Raw genomic sequence first — 25,624 nt, 5'->3', positions numbered from 1 at the left:
TAAAATTATGGAAATATTTATGTTTATGGAAATGAAAAAGTAAACATTTCCATAATATGTTTAGCAATCCCTGGTAGGTATTGAATTGCTTTAAATAATAAGCATATATTAGAGTAATAAACTATAATCATCATTTCTTTAATATGAGCATTAATTACTATCTCAACTGGAATTCATGATCATTGTTTAACCCTTCTCATGGCTGATGTTATTGATCTAGTCAATCACTACGACTGACTAGCACAAAAAAGAGGCGTGGCCTAAACGCTCCTTGTTGGCACCGGAAACGCTCGTGTAGTTATCACTCTAGGGGGAGATAACTCTATGGTCTGCACATTGAAGTCCCATAGCAGCTTCACTTTCTCGTTCTCCAATACAGCTTCTGCACGGTGGTCGTACCATTTTGCTGTGTGGGGCAACTCATGTTTCTTACATATGCTCCAGTGCACTGGACTTGCCACTTTGTCATGCCGCCCTTTATATTCTGTCTGTGCGATCTTACTGCATTCGCTGACTATGTGGGACACTGTTTCATCTTTCTGCTTGCACAATCTGCATTTCGGATCGTTTGTTGACTTTTCTATCTTGGCCTTCCTATAGTTGGTTCGTAATGCTTGATCCTGGTCAGCAATGATCAGGCTTTTAGTCTCTTGTTTGAGAGATCCCCTCTTTATCCATTGCCATGTTTCTTCCATTATTATTATTATTATTGCAGTCTAGATCACTGTGAGAGAAGTGTGAGTATAAAGAATAACTATGTCTATTATTCAGCAATGACACAAAGCAGTTGATTGATGAGAGGGTTGAAGTGTTCTTCTACAGATCAGAATGTAGAGGATTTGAATCCAGTGTGAAACAGTCTTATTTACCTTCAACCATAACTTTGGACAGACGGATAGACAGACGGATAGACAGACAATCATGGCTCTGATTATAGTAAAAATTAAGACCCTGGAGTGTTATAGATAATCAGGTGTACAAACAGAGCACAGAGAATGACTGATGTATATGTGCAATATTTATGGAGCTCTAGAATATAAACGGTTGACACAGGTAGTAGTGTACTGTGTGCCTATACCAAATGCCGCAGGTTCAACTTTCATACTAAACAATCTGTTTTCCCATTCTCAAGTCGTGGTTCTGGATAGTAGCAGACAGGGCTTCTATTATAGTAACGGTTACTATGGATACTAAATGAGTACTAGTACCTGAGTAGCTAGTACTATTAGTTTCTTGCAACTAATGATATTGGTACATTTACAACATGTGTGCTGCACACCTTTAATGTGTACTACTTAATTTAATCAGTAATGCCTTTTATGTGACAAAAATCTTTCCAATATGGGCATTTTTGCAAAAGATTTAAAACTTACAACTTCTAGTTTATTCTAGAAACTAAAGGCTGGTTGGTTAACACTATATCGCTGTATTTCAGTGTTGATGCCAAAATACTTTGGTGATCATCGGTGGAAACAATGTTCATACTATTACAAACACACGCTGTTGTTTGCTTTTGTGTCCACTTTTCCTTATAATTTTCTTAAAGGGACCTCGAAATTTTCAAATCAAATACTAGTCTCGCAGTGATTATCACACGCGGAAATGTAGATAAAGCTATTGGTGACAGCGAATCATTATCATCAAAATGGTGCACATCGTACAGGCTGTTGTTAATGCTCGGCACACTATCAGGAAAGTTTGACAGCTGCAAACTTTCCTCATGTATAATCGTTTTTCATCAAGGTCATCGGTTCACGGTTCTCATAGGCGACGATGATCGCTGAAAAGACAATGGCGATATAGTGGGAACCAGTCTCAAGCAACTAAATCCTTTAGCGTAGATTGGTTAGGAAATCAGCAAAAAAACTTTAATGGAACAGATGTTTGTCTTCAAAATCTGAGGTGCATTGGTAAAGACTATAAAGCACTTGATGACCCTGCTTGCTGAGCAGAAGGAAGGCACTGCAGTAGTGTAGAGCAGAATACCAACTGATGCTTGAGTAAGATAACGATGGAATGGAAAGGTGATCAATAGATCCAATTGTATGTATAACTTTCTATTTGCACTTGTAATCATCAACAACATTATGTTTTTTCTTACATGCCAAATGGGGGAAAACAAAAAAATGGAAAGACAGAAACCATGAATTATTAAGGGAGTTGAATAACTGTATTTAGAAAGTTGGTAATCTAATAGTATTGTGGTACAGTCAGGATAGTGAATTGTAGGTTGCAGTAACAGAAAGTTCATAAACTAAAATATAAGATGTCACAAAATAGTAACCGATGTTGATCATATGCATGGAAGAGCAAATACAAGTGTTATGGGCACAGCTTATGCAGGATTTTAAACCTGTGACACAAATGCAGAAATGAGCAAATTTAGGATAGGGCAAAACGTTCAAAAATTTTGTGATGTGATTGGTGGAAATGCGATGATGAATTAACTACATTGTCAGTCTTTGACCTAAAAAACCAGCCATTGGATGAAAATGGTTAATATTTCACATTTTCTTACGTAAATTATTGATTCGCATCTAGGAAGTGGTTTTTATCTGTTAAATAAAACAGCATTTATTTGTGATATTGAATAATTGCTCTTTGATAATTAAGCAGAACAACGAAAGAGTTGTAATGCAGCACCACGCTTCAACGATGGCACACCAGCCTACCTTATGCCACCAGCGTTCACTTCCACAGCGTTACACACCTGTAGCGTGATACCTACAAGCAATTTCATGGAAATATGAAAAATGTGCACAAAAAAGAACTAGGTACTTAGCAACCTCCGCTGTGACACAATGGTCTCTGTTCACCCCAGCCACCGCACCCTGAAGGGTCTTTAAGAGCTGAAGAGAAGTAGCACAATTTACATAGTTTTTCTTCCTTACTAGGCTTCTTCCTTCCACAACACCGAATCACTGCAGCATATATAGCAAGTTCTGTTAGCCAGTTCCCAGGCTTCCATGCAAGCTGCCTTTTGTATTACTGGCTAATGACAGAAATGCTGAACTTCACAATGAATAGTTACTTCCTCGAATATTCACATAAATACTGGGTTTCCACACTCTGAATGAGTTCGAAGGTTTTTTCACCCCAAATCATAGAAATGGTAAAAGCCAAACAGAGTCGACGTCATTTCGCTTTGTAAAATTTGTAAGAAAGCATTCACTGTGATACAAGTAGTTGACGTCACAGAAACGATCTCTGTGAAAAGGTTCAAATCAATAATACCCAGTTAAACTCTCCCCGGTGGAACTAAAAAATTCAGTGCATTTCATCACACTTCCACGGGGTATATTCTAACTACTATTGCCAACGACAGGTTGCTCATATGACATTGATGAGATAATTACCTTCTTATTAACTTTATTACCTTATTACATAACTGAACCTACAGCTTGTACAGAGTCCTACTGCACTGGTGCCGACCATTTCCTAGGCTTAACTCTTAAAACATAGAAAAAAATTTTTTCATTAAAAGCAAATGTCATTTTTACAACCTTCTAAGTAATAACTGTATAGCGAATAGTGAATTCGGTTGCTATTTTGTAATATAAAAGGATATTAATATTATTATTAATAAAAATTTTGATCAGGAATCTTGGCTGAGTTAGTACAGCAAGTGTACAAAGCAAGAACTGCAAAGTTACCAGAAAGTGAGTCAACTTTAACAAGTTATGTCTGAGAGGTACATAGCTCGTCTTAGAAAGATTGATAAAGCGCAACTTTGAATCGTTGAAATGGTAAAGTGTGAATTCCTTGGCAGAGGTCAACGCCGAATACATTACAAGAATAAAAACCCAGTGATTATGCCACAACAACTACACACCAAAAGATGTAATACCATTGTTTTGTATTTGTTATTTTATTTTGTTTTTAACTTTAGCGAGTTAAGAAATCAATTAAACAGCTTGTTTTTTATTCCCTACTGTGTTAGTTAGGCAAAGGATGGTGTGTGAGAAAAGAAATATCTGTTCATCATGACTCCCCAGTTCAGAGGGTCATGCAGCGATGCATTTAATTTTGCAAAACTGATATTTGCTTTTACGGCATATGACTTGGTGAGCATACTTTGATTTGAAATTGAAACTTGGAGTTGTACTGTTTATGACTGCGGGAGCAGCCAACTCCAGAGAGCAGCCAATAACAAGCCAATGACAACTCTGGTATTAATAACAAGAGCTGGCCTTGAATGCATAGGGATTGTAACCACAAGTTTTGTACCACACATTTAACCACTGAGCTATACACTCATTTGCAATCTATTGCTCTTATATATCGCATACCGCATGTGCACGCTAAATCTTTAATTATTATTAATTAATATCACCTTTTGCTTTTGTTATTTTTTTAAATTGTTTAAAAACTAATTTTTTGCTACCATAACCTGGTTTTTTAATTTATAAATGTGCCGTAGCATATCTATTTCTGGTTTATCGTAAGATTCGATTGCTAAACTGATAAAGGCTAAGACTTTTCATGTGGACAGTTGTATTATCTCAAGTAGGAGTAGCTTCTAAAATTTCTTTCCAGTTGATCAGACAAAGTACCAGACAAAGACAGTTCGATATTTTATTTTTACATTTGTACTAGTACCGAAAGGTACCAGTATTGTCGTATTCAAAGTTTTGATGTATAGCTTCTGCTGGAACAGTAACCTTTTTTATACACACACTTCTATGCACAAATTGCTATTATTAGTTCAACATATTCAGGATTATTATTTGATTTTCTCAGTTTGTTTTAATTGTATCATTTCCAAATCATATTTTATTGTAATTGTCAAAAACAGACTTAATTTAGCTGTTACTTGCTAATTACTTCACATTTGCATTAAAAAACTTTTATAATTGTTTTATTTTGTTTCTTAATTTATTTGACCCGCACAAAACATTTTTTCATGATATGAAATCTGAAAACTACAGTTATACAGGCACCTATTATATCTATAAATCTAAATATTTGTTTACCTATAACTATTAAAATTTAAAAATGCTATACTCATTTCATGCTGGATTTTATCTCGGAACCTCCCGTTTACCAGGCAAATATCCTACCAACTAGGCTACACGATATTGATGGATTCATCAGACGATATATGTTGCTATGTGGGTGAAAATACGCATACCATTCTGCTCAGTGCAACATGAGTTTGTGCTCACTCTCACGGCTCTTAATAGGAAATACTCAAAGTACTAGCTTACTCAAATTAGCGATTGGCAATGACCAGGCTAATGGCAAGTGGTAAGCAACTACATTACCTGCCCATGTTTATAAGCTGATTTTTAACACTCATGCCATGCCGAGAATTCCACTAGTGTATATATAAATACAATTGGTATTGCAATTGGCATCGGGTTATTGTTTACAATATGAAGCTATTAGTTCCATTTTGATTTAGTTTTACATCACTATATTTTCATTTTCATATTTACCACTTTCATGCGACAGACTGTAAATACTGCACTTTTTTTATATATAAATAATTGTATTTCAGATATCTTATTAATATATCAATTGTCTCTATTTAATAAAAAAAGATTTTGGTTCCTAATTACAAATTCCATCGACATGGAATTTCACAGATTGCATTACACATTTATGTACATAGGTAACTCATGTACATATAGGTAGGAAAAATTTCTGACAATTGTTTTTATCACAATAAAGTTTTCAATACCTTGAGCAAAATTATGGAATAGATAGTTCATGTAAATTATCAAAAAGCAGTATAAAAGATTAAATATTTGTATCTAAAAGGTAAAAATATTATTATAATTTTAATGTCTGCAGAGAAGCAATATCAACTTGAAGTCATTGTCTCTATTCTCTGCACAATACTTCTATAACCATCAAACTCTATGATGAATGGAGCTGTCAGCTTTTTCAGCATTATACGTTTGTTGAATTCACTCTCATCTAAAATAAGAGTTGTGTAAAAGTTAACTGACAACACAAGATAATACTGCATTAACAGTAGTTAATAACTTTACAGACTGGTTTAAACAATATATTTTGTTTGATTTCAAACATACCGTAAAATCTCTTAGTGAACAAATAGAAGGTGAAGTTCAAAACCTCTAATTGAACGCTACCTTTATTTGAACGCAATGTTTATTTGAGCGCCACTACGGAAAAAGGGTTGAAAAATAAAGCTCCTCCCTTTAATTGCATGCCACATCCATTTGATAGATACTATTTGACTTTCTTAATCTTCACAAGCCCATAATAGCAAGTGATTAGTAGAAAAAATGTCCACAAATCGTTCTAATAATTACTCGATTACATCAATAGAAATTTATTTGTTCGTTGTTTCTATTCTTATCAAAGTCCATTTCTAACTTCAAGTCTTTAGGTTTCTTTGCTGTATGTTAGAAAAAGCTTTTGCATTCACGATGAAAAATGTGCTACTACATATTTTGAGGCTACATTTTGAGGTTATTTTGATTACACGCAGATTCTCTTTATTTGCGCTAGACGTTCTTATTCAAAATAGCTTCACGTAAAGTTTTGCTCTGCTAAAAATTGTTTAGATACTAATACTGACTAGCTCAGCTGTGCAGAAGAAGAGCTAAGGTCAAAAAAACACTGAAAGGTGTGGAATAGCCAAAAGAATAGGAAATGGTTTCAAGCAAAAGGAACAATCAGAAAGCAACTGGCCAAGCAAACAATGCTAATATTTTTGTTTTAAAATTGTAAATATTTGTTTTAAAATGTTAATTTTTATTTCCGCATGTATTATAATTATCGTTTGTTTAAGTCACTTGTCTTTGAATATATGTTTGTAGCATTTGATAAATTATTATCATTATTATAAAACTTATAAATTTACATATTTGTAACATATTGTTTGATCGCATGATTGGGTAATCAGAACTGAGCTCACAATGGGTCGAGGCTGAAAATTCCTGTTTTATTGCACATAAAAAGCCAAGTTTGGCTGCAAACTGTATTAAACATATCATTATTAAATTAAATTATAGCGAACATGTCGATGAACTCAATGAGCTTTCATGCAATCTTGTTAAATATAGTTATAAAATGAAAATACACTTTCAAATTTAAAATGAAATGAAATACTTAGAGGTTTCAAAAAATGGCAAGGCAGGCTATAAGATCATCGTAGGTTAATTACAAGCAATAAATATCAGCAGATAAAGACATGTATCAGCTTCCTCGTGCATATTTATTTAAAAAGTTTATGACAAGTTGGAAGTAAGTTAGCAAATTACTTGCCTCCAAAAGAGTTAATGTCACACCGCCCAAAAAAGAGTGCAAAATATGGGTGGTATTCGGATTCGCCGGTGCAAGAGTTAAATTTATCTTCTCAACAATCTGACGAGGTGTTTGAAAAATACAATGCCACCCTTTATTTGAACGTCACTTCTAATAAAGTGGCATTTTAGAAAATGGTTTTAAAATAGAGCCCCATGGCGTTCAAATAAAGGTTTTACGGTATATCGGGTTTTAGCAACACTTTCAAGTTATGGAAATGAAAAGAAAGATTCATGATCTTTGCAAAAGTATTGACAGAAAACAAGTGGGATGCAATACAATTAGGGTATATTAAAATAGCTCATGTTTTGAACTAAATTATTTAAATGTTACCCATTCAAATTTCTTCTTCATAAAACCAGAGCCTGCGCAAATATATTTTTAAACATGGCTTTTTAGAATAGCTAACTTTTATGGAAAGTTGGTTTAATTTCTTAGTTGTGTAATGAATTTTCTGCTAGAGCACTCTACAAGATGATACCTACAAGCCGATTGTTGCAATTTTATAACCACCGATCAACAACTAATTGCGAGATGTATAAATATGGCGCGCGCGTGTTTGGTATTTGCGGAATCTGCTATGACTTTGTGTTATAATTGTTGGTGATCTAGGGTAGCCATATGACTGTTTTGACAGTACATAAAGTATTGATGAATACTGAAATATTATGATTATATTGTTATAAATTAAAATTTTAAAATACTGTTAGTTAATCTTTGAATGTTGCATAGGCAGCAAGCATGAGTGGGCTAGTGGATTATGCAAAAATTCAATTTTTCATGCATGTCGGTGCAATCAAGCAAGGTTTTCTATCTATTAAATATTGTAGTAAGTATCCTTGTAGCTTACAAATTTATAAAATCTTTATATTTTTATTTATATTTTTTATCATTATAATTTTGCTCTGTATTTCCAGACTAGATTTAAAAACTTGAAATGTCCAAATATTATGTACATGTATTATATAATATCTATACATAATATATGAAATATATTAGGCCTACTTTATAATATTTTTATATTTTGATGAGTTCATCTGCTGCTATCAGGTCTGTCGTAGGTCAGATAGGGTTCCGATACAATCCATAGGTGTGCCTGATAATATCTAATACTTATTTTCTATATACATCTTTGGTTTTATTTTCTCTATGTTCTCTATGGAAGCTAACTTCTAATTCAACAGCCTGTCTAAAATTTGCATATGGTTTTCTCTGCTACTTTTCAGGTTTTAAGTTTATAAGACAATTGGGTGTACTATTTGTTAGGAGTGTTATGGCCAACAAACAAGTTTCTGTAAATGAAAATTATTTTAAATATGATCATAATGAGATGACTAAAACATTGACCAGTATCTTTGGCTTTAAACCCATTACACTTTGTTTACTAGACTGACACTCTAGGCAGCTGAGCTAATCAACCACCTTCTACAGCCTCAAAATATTAGAGATAAGGACTGATTATTTATATCTTTGTTTTATTTATTTTTTTAATTATTGGAATAAAAGAATAAAAACTAGATATTCTAATTGTATTTGTCACCTGAGCACTACCAGATATATTTCCTTGCAAACAATTTTATGACCAATGTTTAAGTTTGACTTGAGGGGCTTATAAACCTAATGAGGATGTATACATATTTATACATTGCGGATTTATGTCTGGAGCTGCAACTGGAGGCACGTGGAGTTAGTAATTTGAAAAGCAATTTCAAGAATAATAACAAGTAAAATCCAGCAAAGAACACTTTTACAGGACCCTTTAAAAGAGCGCGGTAACATCCTCCTAGGAATATAGGAATGCCAGTTAGCAAACTCACCGAGTTTTGCTTTGGATAAAGTTACAAAACAACCACTATAACGCATTGGCATAGCTGACCCGATTAGCGAGTTATAATTACAGAGGCAAGTTTTAAATGTGCTTTTGAGTTTCAAGCACTTTCAAGTTTTTTTACCTGTGTCTATTATGCGGGCTCGGCCACCATAATCCTCGGACATCATTGTACAGAACTCTCCAACGGAGGTTTCAATGGAGAATGGCACGATGACATAACTATCAGTGTTCAACTGCAACTTGGCCAAATCTCTGCCTACACTTGCTAAAATGAGACCCAGCAATGTAATTACTACTAACAGAAAATGTACTTTCAGAAGCTTTTGACTGAGTAGTACATCGCCTCCATATCTGAATTTATTCAGTACACAGAATTCTGGTATTAGTGAAAGATTTTTATTGAGGCAACTAAATGAAAAAATACTATACATATCCGATTTTAATAAATACGAGTATAATCAAAATATTATACTAAATAAAAAAGCAAATGGTGATAATATCAAACATGAATTATAAAATAGAAACTGAATATTAGATTTACCAACATAACAGCGTAGCATCTAAGACATCTATTAGACTGCTAATAGCTGTGTCAGAGTATACTGGTTGTTATCTAAGTTTTAGTAGATGATGTCAAAACTATTGAAGTGCTAAATTTAATAACAAAAAAAAGTAAATTTAATCAAACTCTCCATCATGACTTACTTCCAAAAAGAGGCCTGCTTGCGGGTGAGTCATAGAACAAATTCCCAATTACAGGTAACTCATCAGTAGCGGATCGAACAGCGGGCTTGGGCACTTTTGGGAGGCATGAACCTAAACATTTAGATTAGAAACAATTGATAATAGGTTCTAATGAAGCAAAAAATATAATACAATTATTTTAATATGAGCTAGCAAAGCCTAGAAAAAAAACTTTTAAACTGGTTAAACTGGTTTTAAATGGTTTTTGAACTTATTAAAAATACTTACAGAGGTTTAAATCTCAATAATATTATAGCATAAGAATGAACAGGGTATATATTTTTAATAATAACTAATGAAATGATAAGATAATGTCATGATTAGTCATTGTTAAATTTGCAAGCAACTCAACACGAAACTGAACCTCACACTAAAGCATTATACAGTACAAGTTAACTCGGTTTTTAAGCAAATCAAGCTCTAATGTGAAGTTACCAAGATGGGAGATGAGAGCAAGTCTGCAACAATGCAATTAATTAAATAAGATTAGGTATGCCAGTCAAGTTTTTGTATAGTAACATTGAGTTTTGCAAAAAGTTCATTGTAATACATTCATATCACTCAACTGGGAACTCAGAAAATTGGATAAGAATTAAAATTAGGTCACAATATTACTGTAGAATTGAGTTTTGGTAAAACTACTAGTTGTATTAATCATTCTGACCTAGTTTTACTGGATCATTGATGTAGTTCATATCAGAGATGGCTTCTTCGCTCCTTCCTGTAGTTTCCCCAAGGGAATTTCTTTCTTTAGTTTTCTCATGTGGATTGTTTATAGCTTTTTGATGTGAATGCTGAATATAATAGAAGCACAATTGTGGGCATCAAAGCTATCTAAACATAGTTTGTGCTTCAAAAATACTTAAAGCACATCAAATATATCAGTACTGTTTTAACTTATTCAGGTTCATCAATATCTTGGCTTTCAAATGAGCCATTGTTTGACATGGTGAGACAGAAATTGGTGGGTGTTTTTAAGATTTCCCCAGAGCTCTATCACAAAAATGTTCAATGGTATAGGCTCGCAAATTATGACGTCACAATTTTTATATTCGGTGTTGTGTGCTCTTACCGCTTAATTATCAACTACTTTAATGACGCTAGTGGCAGGCAATGGCAGGACAACTCCAGAGAACCAATAAAAATGACAAAGGAATCAGTGTCATTAGCTTTCCATGTACAGATTATTTCTATGATAAATAGCTCAGATTCCAAGCACCATACTATGTTTTCCCGATGATATTATGCACTAGCCTTCTCTTTTTATTGCGATGTTGAGGGGCACGACTGAGACTAATTAGTTTCAAGCATTGCGTGATCTCGCGAGAGTGCAATTTACATATTTTCCTAGGGCCACGCCACTGCAGGTCACAATTTAATCGATGTGATTTCCTTACCTTTATCAATGACAGTATATTTATTGAAGCATAATCATGTTTAGAAAGCAAAATGAAAAGCGATACAAATTCTTCAGATAATAATACTACTACAACAGCAACTGCTTCCACAACTTATGGTTCTAAAAATATATCAAACATATAAAATGATGGGATAATAATTACTATAAATGTTTAAAATGAACGAAATGATAAAAAAAGCAAACTATAACAATCATCGGCAATCTATTAACCCAGAACATGTGTTTGTATTGGTTGGGCTTCAGCACGATCCCCGGGCATTGTTAATTATTTAGAATCCTAGTTTATTATTAGCGCTTTCTGAGTTTATGAGCACCGATTGTCACAGAAAAGCGCAGCCACAATTGCAGCGAAAAGGATCAACGACCTAAGACTAAATGCTAATTATGACATCACATTGTGGGAACCACAACCAAGTGTTTTTTATTGCAGGACATACTTTTGACACCCTGTTTTTCATAGTTCTATTATTCTTTGTGTATTGAATATAGGCCCATTCAAAAGCCAAGACTCTGAAGTACTGAAATATATAATAAAAGTACTGATATAATTGATGTGCATTAACTTATAATGATCTAATGTGTATTAAAACAAGAAAAATAAAGTATTAGTGTAAAACCAAAACAATTTACTTATATACTAGATGAATACCGAGCATTACACAAGGAATAAAAAGTTCTTGCACAGAAAATTCATTTCTAATTTTTAAGGTGTACACAAAACAAACACTGAGATATATATATATATATATATATATATATATCGTTATCATTCATCTAGTTTATAGCTAAAATTGAAACTATATATTTATGAATGACGATGATTTACCTGGTTGTAGTAACCAAAATCATCAAGGCTGTACTCAGATCTGAGAACAACATCTGTAAGAATTTTAATTTGTCAGAAAATATGTAATGCATATACTGTAAACAAGTAGTTTGAGATTGTCATTACTTTAGATTCTGAAAAGTACTTATAAACACCTTCTGTTTCTAAGCATATCAACTTACTTTAACAAATCTGCAAGCTACAGGGGTGCTTAACAACCAGATTAATTTGTCACTGAAGCATTTAGCAAAACAAAAAAACATTATTTACAATAATTTAAAGTAAATCTGAAACACACCTAGATTGATTTGACAGCGCTGTTTTTTCAAAACCAACAGATTCTTTTACACATTCAGAACACTAAGCAAGTGTTACGTTTCTATGTCTTGTAAAAGTGATTGGCTAGTGGTAAACTATTTTACAATACCTTGAGATGCAGTAGAACGGCGATCACTTTCTGAGGCGGAATGAGCACTCAGCCTGTCTTCTTCAGCATTCTATAAAAAACATTTCAGTTGGAGAATTTGCCAAGTCACTGATTGTACAGCAGTGAATCTGATGACAACACAACTCTATTGATGGTTCATACCCTTTTACAGGTGTAACCGTTCCTAACTGGTTTGCCCTAATATATACATATATAAAATGCCAAAAATATAGTAGACAGCTACTACAAACAAACTGTTTTATTACATTTTCATTATATAGATTATTACTATAAGTTTTATTTGATAATCTTGTACAAGTTAAACATGTACCTCTAGCCCTTCTGTAGAAGAGCCATAGCCAACAGAGCTAGGCTGGCATGGCTGAGTCCAAACCATTGGACTGTATATATGGTCTTCATCTGAAAGTATTAATATTTGTCAATTACGCATTTACAAAAGCTCATGGTGAGACATAACATAGAAGCAGAACAAGTTGCATAAAATACATTGTATAAACACAATATCATACAATAAATAATATAAAAAGATGTGATATATATTCTATATATGTGTTGTACATACACAAAAATATTTAAACAAAGATTCCAATAGTAACCTCAAACTAACCAACCAAAGTAGTAACCTAACTACTGAGCAGTGTACAGAGCTCGTACTACTGACTAGTGTACAGAGTTTATACTCCTAACTACTGACTAGTGTACAGAGCTTGTACTCCTAACTACTGACTAGTGTACAGAATTTGTACTCCTAACAACTGACTAGTGTATAGAGTTTATACTCCTAACTACGTGCCACTGACTAGTGTATAGAGTTTATACTCCTAACTACTGACTAGTGTACAGAGTTTGTACTCCTAACTATTGACTAGTGTACAGAGTTTGTACTCCTAACAACTGACTAGTGTATAGAGTTTATACTCCTAACTACTGACTACTGACTAGTGTAAAGAGTTTGTATTCCTAACTACAGGTCAGTGTACAGAGCTTGTACTCCTAACTACTGACTAGTGTACAGAGCTTGTACTCCTAACTACTGACTAATGTATAGAGTTTATACTCCTAACTACTGACTAGTTTACAGAGTTTGTATTCCTAACTACTGACTAGTGTACAGAGCTTGTACTCCTAACTACTGACTAGTGTACAGAGCTTGTACTCCTAACTGCTGACTAGTGTACACTGCTTGCACTCCTAACTACTGACTGGTGTACAGAGCTTGTACTCATAACTACTGGCTAGTGTATAGAGTTTGTACTCCTAACTACAGTCAACTGTACAGAGCTTGTACTCCTACTAGAGACCAGTGTACAGAGCATATACTCTTAACTACTGACTAGAATGCTTGCAACTCTGGTTACTCATTCATATACAGTGCTCTAACTACAAACTCCATGCTGGTATAGAATGCTTGTATTATTCTTAACTACTAGCTAGTGTATGAAACCTGTTTTTAACTAGAGACCAGTGGGTTAATTTCATGAATACAGAGTTTATGTATCACCAATACAAAAAGGTAACTTGAAGCTTTGTTACAGTTCTTTGTTTTAAAAGTGGAAATATGAACAAACTTACATGTACATGTAATAGCATAATTCTCGTCGTCAGCCCTTTCATACTGGTTATTATCACCTGTGTTTCCATCAGTTGTCTAAAATTACCAGATACCAGAATACAGTATTTTAGGGGTCATTACGCCCAGCCCCTATCATCTGCCAAGTTGACTCTACTAACTATGCTACATGAAGTTTAGTTCCTTGTTATGTTCCTCATGCTGGATGAGCAATGGCTTTCATAAATAAAATAGCAGAAAATAGCAGGAAATAACTCAAAAATGACTCACAACTCTGTCGTATAATGATTGAAAAATGCTCACAAGAAAAAACATTCCAGACCTGTTTAAAAATCATGTCAGAAGTCATGTGTATTATTTATCAGTGATAAATATACAATCTCATTGGTATCAGGTACTCGTGTGTTTGCACAGCATTTAGAAAAAAACTTGTGCGCATGTTGGTCTACCTGAGTTGAAAATGAACTTACAGAACATTTTAGTAGATTTTATAAGAAACTGTGTGTATTTTTCAATCATTTGCGATGGTTTTTGATGTTTGAGGTGATCTGATTGCCAGAATGTGTCAAAGATAAAATTGACGCAGCGTTAACGCAGTTACTATGCTTAGAATAATTGTGCACATAGCTATTACACTTGACAATCCCTAGCGAGATGCAGCAACACGGACTAGCCGGGTCACGCACTCAAGGATTTCCGCCACGCACACGCAAAACACAAACAACAGAGTAGACCCACTAATCGCGGTCTTCGGCACGAATATTCAAAAATACTAACAGATGTCAATTTTATCGGCTAAAGACAACCTACTAATGGATGAGCAACCTATTAATGTAGTCGAATACCTCATATAAAATAGTTACATAATGGTTAATACCCATTTTTCTCTGGAAATATACCTGCCTGCGGTTTTTGGCCAAGAATAACCAGGGTTCACTATACACCAAAATGTCTCTTACGGGTTCCGGAGGTAGTCCGTTATCTAACATTATCGGGTGGGTCCATTGCTCCCGTGCCAAAACTTAAACTATTTTTAAGCCAATCAAATTGACGTGTTGAATAAATCATGATCACGCAAATGAACTACCACTCTACTACTACAACTAGCACGTGGGTATTGTATGGTTGTTAAACTGTGTTGTGATTAGCTTACATTGTAGCCTCTATTCGGGAAAGGGTGCTTATATGGAGGCCCAAACTTAATAGACAGAACGGGCTACCTCCGGAACCCGTAAGATACACTTTGGTGTATAATGAACCCTGGTTATTCTTGGCCAAAAGCCGCAGGCAGGTATATTTCCAGAGAAAAAATGGGTATTAACCATTATGTAACTTGGTTGGCCTATTTTATATGAGGTATTCGGATTTATTAATAGGTTGCTCACCAATTAGAAGGTTGTGTTTGGCCGATAGAATTGACATCTGTTAGTATTTTTGAATATTCGTGCGGAAAACCGCGATTAGTGGGTCTACCCTGTTGTTTGTGTTTTGCGTGTGCGTGGCAAAAATCCTTGAGTGCGTGACCCGGCTAGCCCGTGTGCAGCAGACTGCCTGGGCATTATTTTAGATAAGGCTTTACCGTATTCTCTACTGTCTGATCTATCGTCACTCTAGCTCTTGCTATAGCATCAATTTCACCATCTATAAGAAATAATACAGGGCAATAACTATGACTGTGCCTGTCGAGCCAACAGGGAAATAAATTGGTGCGCGTATGCAGCCATCCTTAAACAATAAACAAAGCTGTGATTAATGACTGCTTGACCAAGAGTCTGATAGGCGTGAATAGTGCTTAATATAGCGTCGTCATGACTTACCTAGCGAAATGATAACAGATTATAGATGGCGACAAGCACCAGCTCTTACTTGCCATTCAATTAGAGCCACTCAAAAGTTTGCACCAGAAGTAAAAGACAGGTCAATTATGAGAAGGATATCTTTTTTAAAGTGGAACCTTTTCTACACGCAGAGCATGTGACATGATGTGACAGTTTTGTCTGTCTCTCTCAGAGTTGCTATCATTAAATATGTATACATACACAAAATTATAATAGATTCTATCAGAAAGTATCGATATTCTTCTATGATTTGAAATTGTTTTTGTTGTTTGAGGTGATATGACTGCCGGGATGTTTTAAGATTAAAATCAACAAAACTTGATCGCGGTTAAAATGTTTTATTTGTACAAATTGTACCAAGCCCAAGTTTGATGCTTTCAATCAAATGACTGGTCAAATTATCTGGTAGATAATAAGCTGGTAAAATTATTCAACAATGAGGCTCAGATATTTCGGCGCAGATGTAAAGACACATAAGTAGTCTCTCAAAGGCAACCGCAGTAGTCATACTGATTTGCAGAGTCATGTCTCAATAAAAATATATGAAGTTTGCTTTGAGTTCATGCACTGTTTTGGTTTTGTTCTTTGAACGCGGAGATGTTAAAGTGCAGACATTCTCTGCACTTGCTTCTTGCATAGAAAATTTATGTTTTGTTTGGCAATAAACAAGATTGCGATGAAATCGCGCATAAAACTTTGGGTTCAGTGCAAGATTTAGAACAACTGCTCTAAACAAATCTCTTTTTTTGTTTTACGTAATACTTTACTATTCCAGGAAACCAATCAGGTTTTCTCCAAAAACATCTGATGCAAGATAAGATAGTCATACTTTCTACATAGTCTTCCACATCACTGTCACTTGACCATTCACCATCATATGTGCCTTCATTGGCATAGGTGGGTGAGACCCTTGGCACCTGTAAAAAAATTGGTGTTTAAGATGTTAAAACTGACTTCAACCCTTTGAAGCTTGACATTGTAAACACAAGCAGGTCCCCTGATCCTAGACCGTGTTAGCAACTTTCCATCTGCCGCCAAAAGCATTTAGAATAGCACAACTCCATTTGAATTGAGTATCATATTGAAACTGCAAGTTTGTAGAATTTAATGAAATGAACAACATTTATATAAAGTAAATATTAATTAGTTCTTCCTTTCAACAAAATGTAGTTTTATTTTATCAAGATGCTAAAACTCAAGAATAAACATGGATTATTTTTATCCACTGACATTAATCGTTAACTAATTCACTTTTTCCATAGTTCAAATTTGTTCGGAGTTGTCTGCTGCCGACCAATTCAAACCCTACCGTTTCAACGATTCGGAATTACACTATATACCGTATAACCTGTATTTAAACGCTTCCTTCATTTGAATGCCACCTCTATTTGAGCGCCACTATGAGGAATGTTTGAAAAATAGAGCCCCATCCTTTAATTGAACGCCACTGCTTTTGAACCCCACTTCTATTTAAATGCCTCTTTTATTTGAATGCCACTATTTGACATTCTTGATCTTTACAAACCCATAACAGAAAAAGATCAGTAGAAAAGTGTTCAAAAAACCATACTAATAATGACTCGATTACAGCATTAACAATTAATTAGCAAAGCAATACACGAATGCTTTCGAATGCGTTTGAATTTTACCGCTTTTATGATTTGGAGTGGAAGCAACCTCATACCCATTTAAGCTATAGAACCGCAGTGATTCAACAAAATACAACAAAGTAACGAGTTTCTTGCACCTCACAAGATGAAGATAAGTGCCACTGTTATATTTACCAATTCATCACTCTCTTTCTTGTTTTTAGATTTCGTTCTGTAATGCTTTGATTTATTTTTAATATGAGCCCAGTCTTTGCCTTGGTAATCTAAAACAATGAACATAATAGAAACACTTTAAATTAATTGAGCTATACTTTACCTTATAAAATAAAAAAATATAAATCGCAAAATAAAAGCAATCAAAACACAAGCAGCAGGTTACCGAGTTTTTCTACCATAATATAAATATAATATAAATATAACATGAATACAATATAAAAATAATATAAATATAATATAAATATAATACAAGTATAATATAAGTACGATATAAGTACAATATAAATATAATATAAGTATAATATAAATATAATATAAATATAATCTGTATAATAAAAATCTTTTAAAAAATATGCATCTTGTAGCCTAAGAAATTTGAAAATTGGAAACCTTTGAAACTAAAGATTTTTGAAGTTTCTTGCTAAGGTTGCTAGTGTAAAAGTTGGTGACCTCCGGTAAGAGGTGATTACATGCAGTATGTACACATTCATCGGTTTTGTGGCAAAATTTTAAAATCTATTGAGATGAATGTAAATAATGACATTTGCAGCTCTTAAATAAACAAATAAATACAAACCTCAACGTTAACAAACAAAAAAAACTTTTATTCCCAGTGGCTCTAAAATTGGTTGCTGTATTATATACTATTTGAATGAGGAAACACTACCCTACAAGTTGACATCAGTAATTTTACAATTTAAGACAAGATAACCCTTTTTAAGCTCAAGTCAAAGCACAAGTCTTACCTAAATTGACATATATATGTAGCTCATATTCTGATAGGTTTTGTATCTGCAACCAGTTTCCGGTTTGTGTCTCTAAAGGAATTGTGTTTTAAAATAAAACTAACAATTTAATTCACTTTTACGTTGAATTACCAAATTCATTTGTCCATTAAGCGCATCATATATATATATATACAGATATATATATATACGTGTATATATATATATATATATATATATATATATATATATATATATATATATATATACATATACATATATATGTATATATATGTATATATACATATATACATATATGTATATATATGTATATGTGAAAGATCATGAGACATAACGATTATAGGTCCAATTATTCCAATGGCTGCGTGGCTTGGTGGTATATATGCATATATGTATATATACATATATGCATATTTACATATATATGTATATTTACATATATATGATGCGCTGGAAAAAGATAAATACACTATCTAATTCTTTATTAATTTATATATAAATTTCCACTTTCCGGACATTCAACTAGTATATGTATATATATACTAGTTGAATGTCCTGCATTGCACAGATAATAATAAAGATTTGCATAAATAATTTATTTTCACTCAACATATACAGCATTTACCATTCTCACTTTTAAATAAAGGTATTTGCTTATTTCTGTGTGCATCCAGTCAATGAATAATTTAAATATGAAAAAGCTAGAGCCATAGATAAAACGGATTGTTGAAAAATATTTCTTCCTTTGTATGCTACACGTTTACTCAAGAATTAAAATAGCTTATGAACAATGGCAGGTAATGTAGTTGCTGCTAGCTGAGTTTCTTAACCTAATGAATTTGAGTAACTTAAGCTAGTCTGAATATATATAATAAATTGGTTGTCATTTGTAGTTTTTTATTCATGTACTTGATTTTTTATTTTTATATTCGAGGAAATCTTTTTCATTTTATGAATGTTTTATATTGGAGCGAAAAGTCTGCTTCGCACTGGATTTAAATCCAGAACCTCCAGGCCTGCAAGCAGATGTTCCATTCAGTAACGACCACAGGCTACTTACGATACAACAGATTAGGTATGCACATCCTGATAACATCATCAGTTAAAGTATGTATAACGACGTGGTGTGATGCATAGCCCAGCTCATGTGATGCATAGCACCGCATAAGCTGGGCTATGGGTCACCGAATGTGACAGAACGAGTGACAGGACACAGCTGTGCATCACATCCCACCTGTCATGCACAGCTCCCGGCTGTGCATCCCAGCCAGTAGCTGGGCTTCACGGCTCACGACTTTCGCAGATATTATTATAGTAAGTTTAAATATATAAGCAAGCTTAAGTTACTAACTTGCAGTACTCAAATTAGACAATTTTCTAACTTTGCCATTGGCTAATTAGTAAACTAGGCAACATAGTCAATGGCAACTACATTACATGTCACTGTTTATTAGCTGTTTTTTATTACCCATGCAGGACCGGGTGTTCAGTTAGTTGTCACTATAATAAGAGGATCGTCTGTCCAACGACATCTAAAACAGTTGGGAAAAAGATTGCACCTTCAGGAATCAAACCTCTACATTTGGCAGATGCATGGATTTGAAGCCAAACCAACTACCACCAAGCCACGCAGCCATTGGAATAATTGGACCTATAATCGTTATGTCTCATGATCTTTCACGCAATCATGATCTTCAAGCATTCTAGTAGTAGCCAATCAAAGATTGGCAATTGAAAATGGAAAGTGTGATTAGTATGTTCACAATTGTTCCATAGTATAGTAAGGTGGCAGCATAGCGTAGTGGTTAGTGATACCTAGTGTAGTGTCTGCGATACCGATGGTTTGGAGCTCCCATCCGATGCGAAGTGGGTTTTTTGTTCCTTGATTTTATTCGTATAACTGGAAATTTGACAAACAAACTCTCCTATTTATGCATATAAATGTAAGACATATAGATATATCTATATACATATCTATATATAAACATTTGTATTATAAAATAAAGTAGGAAATCAGTGTTTCCTCGAAATAAATTATGCGACAAGCTGTCAAATAAGTTTACATAAGTAATCGTGTTACGAATTAAACTGGCAAGCCATTTTGACCTTGCCATTGGCCTTGCCAGTCATGTGAGTACTCAGACATGTCCAGTCAACATCACAGAGTCATTGTTTGTACAACACTGACTTTTAAAAACATGCACAACCTTTACTTGTTGTAAACTAAGCAGACATTATACTATACCTTTGAGGACTGCTCCCCCTAAGATCATAGGTATAGCTCATCGCTCTAGAGTCTAGAGCATACAGGAGCTATCTTATTCCGACATTAACATAGCATTGCAGCTACTATTATTGAAGACACTCCACCAACTCCTACTGGCCATGTGATGAATGATGCAATAATTCCTATAAATCTAACCATGCACAAGAGTAAAAAATTCAAACCTGAATGCTTCTTCTTTCTTCCTGTCAATTGATTTCCAATTGGCGTTGACATTTGCATTCCCATTTTTGCTGAAATGTGTCCTGCTGATGAGTGCCTCTGCAAGACAAGACATGTACTAGCTTGTAGTAAAGAATGCAATCTTCGTACATAAGTCAGTAGTTAGAAGTACAGACTCTATACACTAGTCAGTAATTAGAAGTACAAACTCTGCACACTAGTCAGTAGTTGAGAGTATAAACTCTGTACACTAGTCAGTAGTTGAGAGTATAAACTCTGTACACTAGTCAGTAGTTAGGAGTACATGCTCTGTATACTAGTCAGTAGTTGAGAGTATAAACTCTGTACAGCAGTCAGTAGTTGAGAGTATAAACTCTGTACAACAGTCAGTAGTTAGGAGTATAAACTCTGTACAACAGTCAGTAGTTAGGAGTACAAGCTCTGTACAACAGTCAGTAGTTAGGAGTATAAACTCTGTACACTAGTCAGTAGTTAGTAGTATAAACTCTGTACAACAGTCAGTAGTTAGGAGTATAAACTCTGTACAACAGTCAGTAGTTAAGAGTATAAACTCTGTACACTAGTCAGTAGTTAGGAGTATAAACTCTGTACACTAGTCAGTAGTTAGGAGTATAAGCTCTGTACACTAGTCAGTAGTTAGGAGTATAAACTCTGTACACAAGTCAGTAGTTAGAATTATAAACTATGTACAACAGTCAGTAGTTAGGAGTACAAGCTCTGTACAACAGTCAGTAGTTAGGAGAACAAACTCTGTACACTAGTCAGTAGTCAGTAGTACAAACTCTGTACAACAGTCAGTAGTTAGGAGTATAAACTCTGTACAACAGTCAGTAGTTAGGAGTATAAACTCTGTACAACAGTCAGTAGTTAGGAGTATAAACTCTGTACACTAGTCAGTAGTAAGGAGTACAAACTCTGTACAACAGTCAGTAGTTAGGAGTATAAACTCTGTACAACAGTCAGTAGTTAGGAGTATAAACTCTGTACACTAGTCAGTAGTTAGGAGTATAAACTCTGTACACTAGTCAGTAGTTAGGAGTATAAGCTCTGTACACTAGTCAGTAGTTAGGAGTATAAACTCTGTACACAAGTCAGTAGTTAGGATTATAAACTATGTACAACAGTCAGTAGTTAGGAGTACAAGCTCTGTACAACAGTCAGTAGTTAGGAGAACAAACTCTGTACACTAGTCAGTAGTCAGTAGTACAAACTCTGTACAACAGTCAGTAGTTAGGAGTATAAACTCTGTACAACAGTCAGTAGTTAGGAGTATAAACTCTGTACACTAGTCAGTAGTAAGGAGTACAAACTCTGTACAACAGTCAGTAGTTAGGAGTATAAACTCTGTACAACAGTCAGTAGTTAGGAGTATAAACTCTGTACAACAGTCAGTAGTTTAGAGTAGATGTTCCCTAATTATAATAGTCCATGGTTAATGCACCAGACTTCTTGAGTTACGATTTTATAAGTGTTGATATTTTAATGAAGAGTCACATTTATAAAACTCGTTTTAGAAGTTTTTGTATTACTGCTAGTTAGCAGTTTCAGTAATTAAATTAATAAATTAAAATTACAATAATTTACTCACTCGTGCTCACTCGTTACCTCACAGTCACCATCAATGAAGCTGAGCTCAGCTGATCACAGGAGGAGGCCCTTCACTACGGGTCACTGCTTTTCGACCTGTCATATTGTAAGCACCCGAACATGGAAATCCCGTGACCAAATTTTAAAATGACCATTTTTTATAATATCTTGATTTTGCTTAAAATGCAAACAAACACAAAAAACAAAAATCTACAAATATTTTTTTACATTTTACCAGTTTCAATGCTAAAAATAGATCTGTAGTTTTGAAATGTTAGTGATTTGTTGAGGCACTACAGTAGGAAAATCTCATCCTCGTGCATTAGGAAAAAGTAAAAACCTTCGTGTAAATTTGTTGGGGAATTTCCAAGCCTAGACGCCAGAATGGAAATCATCATCACATCATCACAGATATCACCATACTCAGAATTCCTTGAAAATTCCAACTTGTTTGACTGTAACTTTACCAACCTCAGCACCACAAAAGTGTTTGTCTCACGCGAAAAGCATTTTCACCAGCACCAATTTTTGTTTACCAATCGAAGAATTATTCGAGTCTAAATACTGGCTTAGATGGGATTGTCAGTGGTCTTTGTCACTCGCCCCTCTGCTCGGGGTGTTAGCTAATCATGTATGCCATAACAAAGCTTCAACAAGCCGTATCTATAGCACTTTTGCTTGAATTGGCCGAAAACCTTGGATATTCGATACGATACTATTAAGGTTTTTCTATCATGCCAAGAACTCTAAATATAAATGCAAAAAAATTGACTACCAAATCAGCCATAACTTTAGGCTTATTTCGGACAACTGCATAAATAAAATGAGCAGAAGCTGAGCCGTCTTATGTCTTATGTCTCCTAAAATGTTGCATAACAGCTACGGAAGAAAATCTTTAACATGATAACAGTCGTGTGTCTCCATCTGTCCAAAACCACAGTTACAAGTTGGAAAAAAGATAACATTGAATGTGATTGAACTAACTTTTAGCTTAATAGTCAAAACTCTGATGCTGTGCCAATCGATTTCCTTAGAGTGCATTGAAATAATTGAGCAGATAGTTATACTCTGTGTTTTATCAGCACATGGACTATCTGTTATGGCATACTAGGCTACCAGTAACAATAATAAGCGTACAGGTGGAGGAAGTATTTCGAAGAGACAGCTGAAAAGTCCTGTCATCTAGAACTGTGAAAAGAGTCTGCAGAGAAATGTTAAGAAAGGCTGTTGGAAAAGCCATTTTGGCAAAAAAGTCATGTTGTGACAATGTAAGCGATACAAAAGGAAACAAAACAATATAACTTAGTACTTTTAAAACACTTCTCTCTCTCTGGACAATACAAAAAACTATAGCGGTATATCTTAAAAATCCGAACATATATCTCCCTAGTGACTTGTAGATCCTATATCTAATGTAGTGTGTTATAACAGTCCTAAATTATGTCTCTCTAGTGACTTGTTGATCCTACATCTAATGCAGTGTGTTATAATAGTCCTAACATATATCTCTCTGGTGACTTGTAGATCCTACATCTAAGGTAGTGTGTTAAAATAGTCCTAACATATATCTCTCTAGTGACGTGTAGATTCTACATATAAGGTAGTGTGTTATAATAGTCTTAACATATGTCTCTCTAGTGACTTGTAGATCCTATATCTAATGGAGTGTGTTATAATGCTCCTAATATATGTCTCCTTAGACTTGTAGGTCCTATATCTAAGGTAATGTGTGATAACAATCCTAACAAATGTCTCTCTAGTGACTTGTAGATTCTATATCTAAGGTAGTGTGTTATAATAATCCTAATATATGTCTCTCTAGTGACTTGTAGTTCCTACATATAAGGCAGTGTATCATAATAGTCCAAACATATGTCTCTCTAGTGACTTGTAAATCCTACATTTAAGGTAGTGTGTTATAATAGTCCTAACTTATGTCTCCCTAGTAACTTGTAGATTCTACATCTAAGGTAGTGTGTTATAATAGTCGTAACATACATCTCCATAGTGACTTGTAGATCCCTACATCTAAAGTAGTGTGTTATAATAACCCTAACATGAGTCTCTCTAGTGACTTGTAGATCCAACATCTAAGGTAGTGTGTTATAATGGTCCTAACATATGTCTCTCTAGTGACTTGTAGATCCAACATCTAAGGTAGTGTGTTATAATAGTCCTAACATACGTCTCTTGTGACTTGTAGTTCCTACATTCAAGGTAGTGTGTCATAATAACCCTAACATATGTCTCTCTGGTGACTTGTAGATCCAACATCTAAAGTAGTGTGTTATAATAGTCGTAACATACATCTCCATAGTGACTTGTAGATCCCTACATCTGAGGTAGTGTGTTATAATGGTCCTAACATATGTCTCTCTAGTCACTTGCAGATGCAACATCTAAAGTAGTGTGTTATAATAGTCGTAACATACATCTCCGTAGTGACTTACGTATACTTCAATGAAACTTGTAAAGTCAAACTATCAAACTCGGTTTATACACTGACCCAAAACCATTTGGTGGCTTGGTTGAAATTCGCTGTGACTGATTTGCGGCCAATATTACAAATTGTGGTAAAAAGTGCAAACTAAGACATAACATTGAAAGGCTGAAAAAGATTAGTACAAAACGTTTCTAATTTTTTTCTTTATCTGAGAAAAGTAAATTTTGGGAAAACTTTTAAAGTGAAAATAAAATAATGCCTTTAGCATTTAACCATTTAAGCATTGCTCATGGTTGCTGTGTTTTGAATAAAATAGGCCTGCTAGAGATTGAAATCTGTTGTTTGCTCAAATTGGTCAGTAGGTCAATGATAAAGTAATAAACATGTCAGTCAAGCATGTCACTGAGAAGAGACGATAACTTTGAGTGTATGGGCATGGTTAGGACTAACTAAATATTTATTGCATACTCCATACTTCAACAGATGTTTTAGTCATACTTTGTCACACCTCAGATAAGGCACCCTAAGCAAAGTGAAACCTGGCCTAGGTTCATAATATAACTAGTTGGGTAGCACATGGCCTAAGTGTATCAAGGTCAG

General features: G+C 34.3%; 1 protein-coding gene across 1 annotated transcript in view; it reads right to left on the bottom strand.

The window, feature by feature from the left end:
* The window catches only part of LOC137408001 (uncharacterized), a 76,401-nt gene extending 53,813 nt beyond the window's left edge, over positions 1 to 22,588 (bottom strand). Inside the window, exons 1-7 of the mRNA XM_068094391.1 lie at positions 22,583 to 22,588; positions 20,976 to 21,072; positions 17,740 to 17,828; positions 16,785 to 16,872; positions 15,697 to 15,758; positions 14,120 to 14,195; positions 12,858 to 12,946 (exon numbers count right to left, since the gene is read on the bottom strand). Of these exons, the coding sequence (XP_067950492.1) occupies positions 12,858 to 12,946; positions 14,120 to 14,195; positions 15,697 to 15,758; positions 16,785 to 16,872; positions 17,740 to 17,828; positions 20,976 to 21,039 (468 nt within the window). The 5' untranslated portion in view covers positions 21,040 to 21,072; positions 22,583 to 22,588. The remainder of the gene's footprint in view (positions 1 to 12,857; positions 12,947 to 14,119; positions 14,196 to 15,696; positions 15,759 to 16,784; positions 16,873 to 17,739; positions 17,829 to 20,975; positions 21,073 to 22,582) is intronic.
* Positions 22,589 to 25,624: the final 3,036 nt, after the last annotated feature.

This window comes from Watersipora subatra, chromosome 11 (assembly GCF_963576615.1).
Source record: "Watersipora subatra chromosome 11, tzWatSuba1.1, whole genome shotgun sequence".
Classification (NCBI taxonomy): domain Eukaryota; kingdom Metazoa; phylum Bryozoa; class Gymnolaemata; order Cheilostomatida; family Watersiporidae; genus Watersipora; species Watersipora subatra.
Note: the sequence above shows the minus strand (reverse complement) of the source record. Positions and strands in the feature narration are given on the sequence as shown.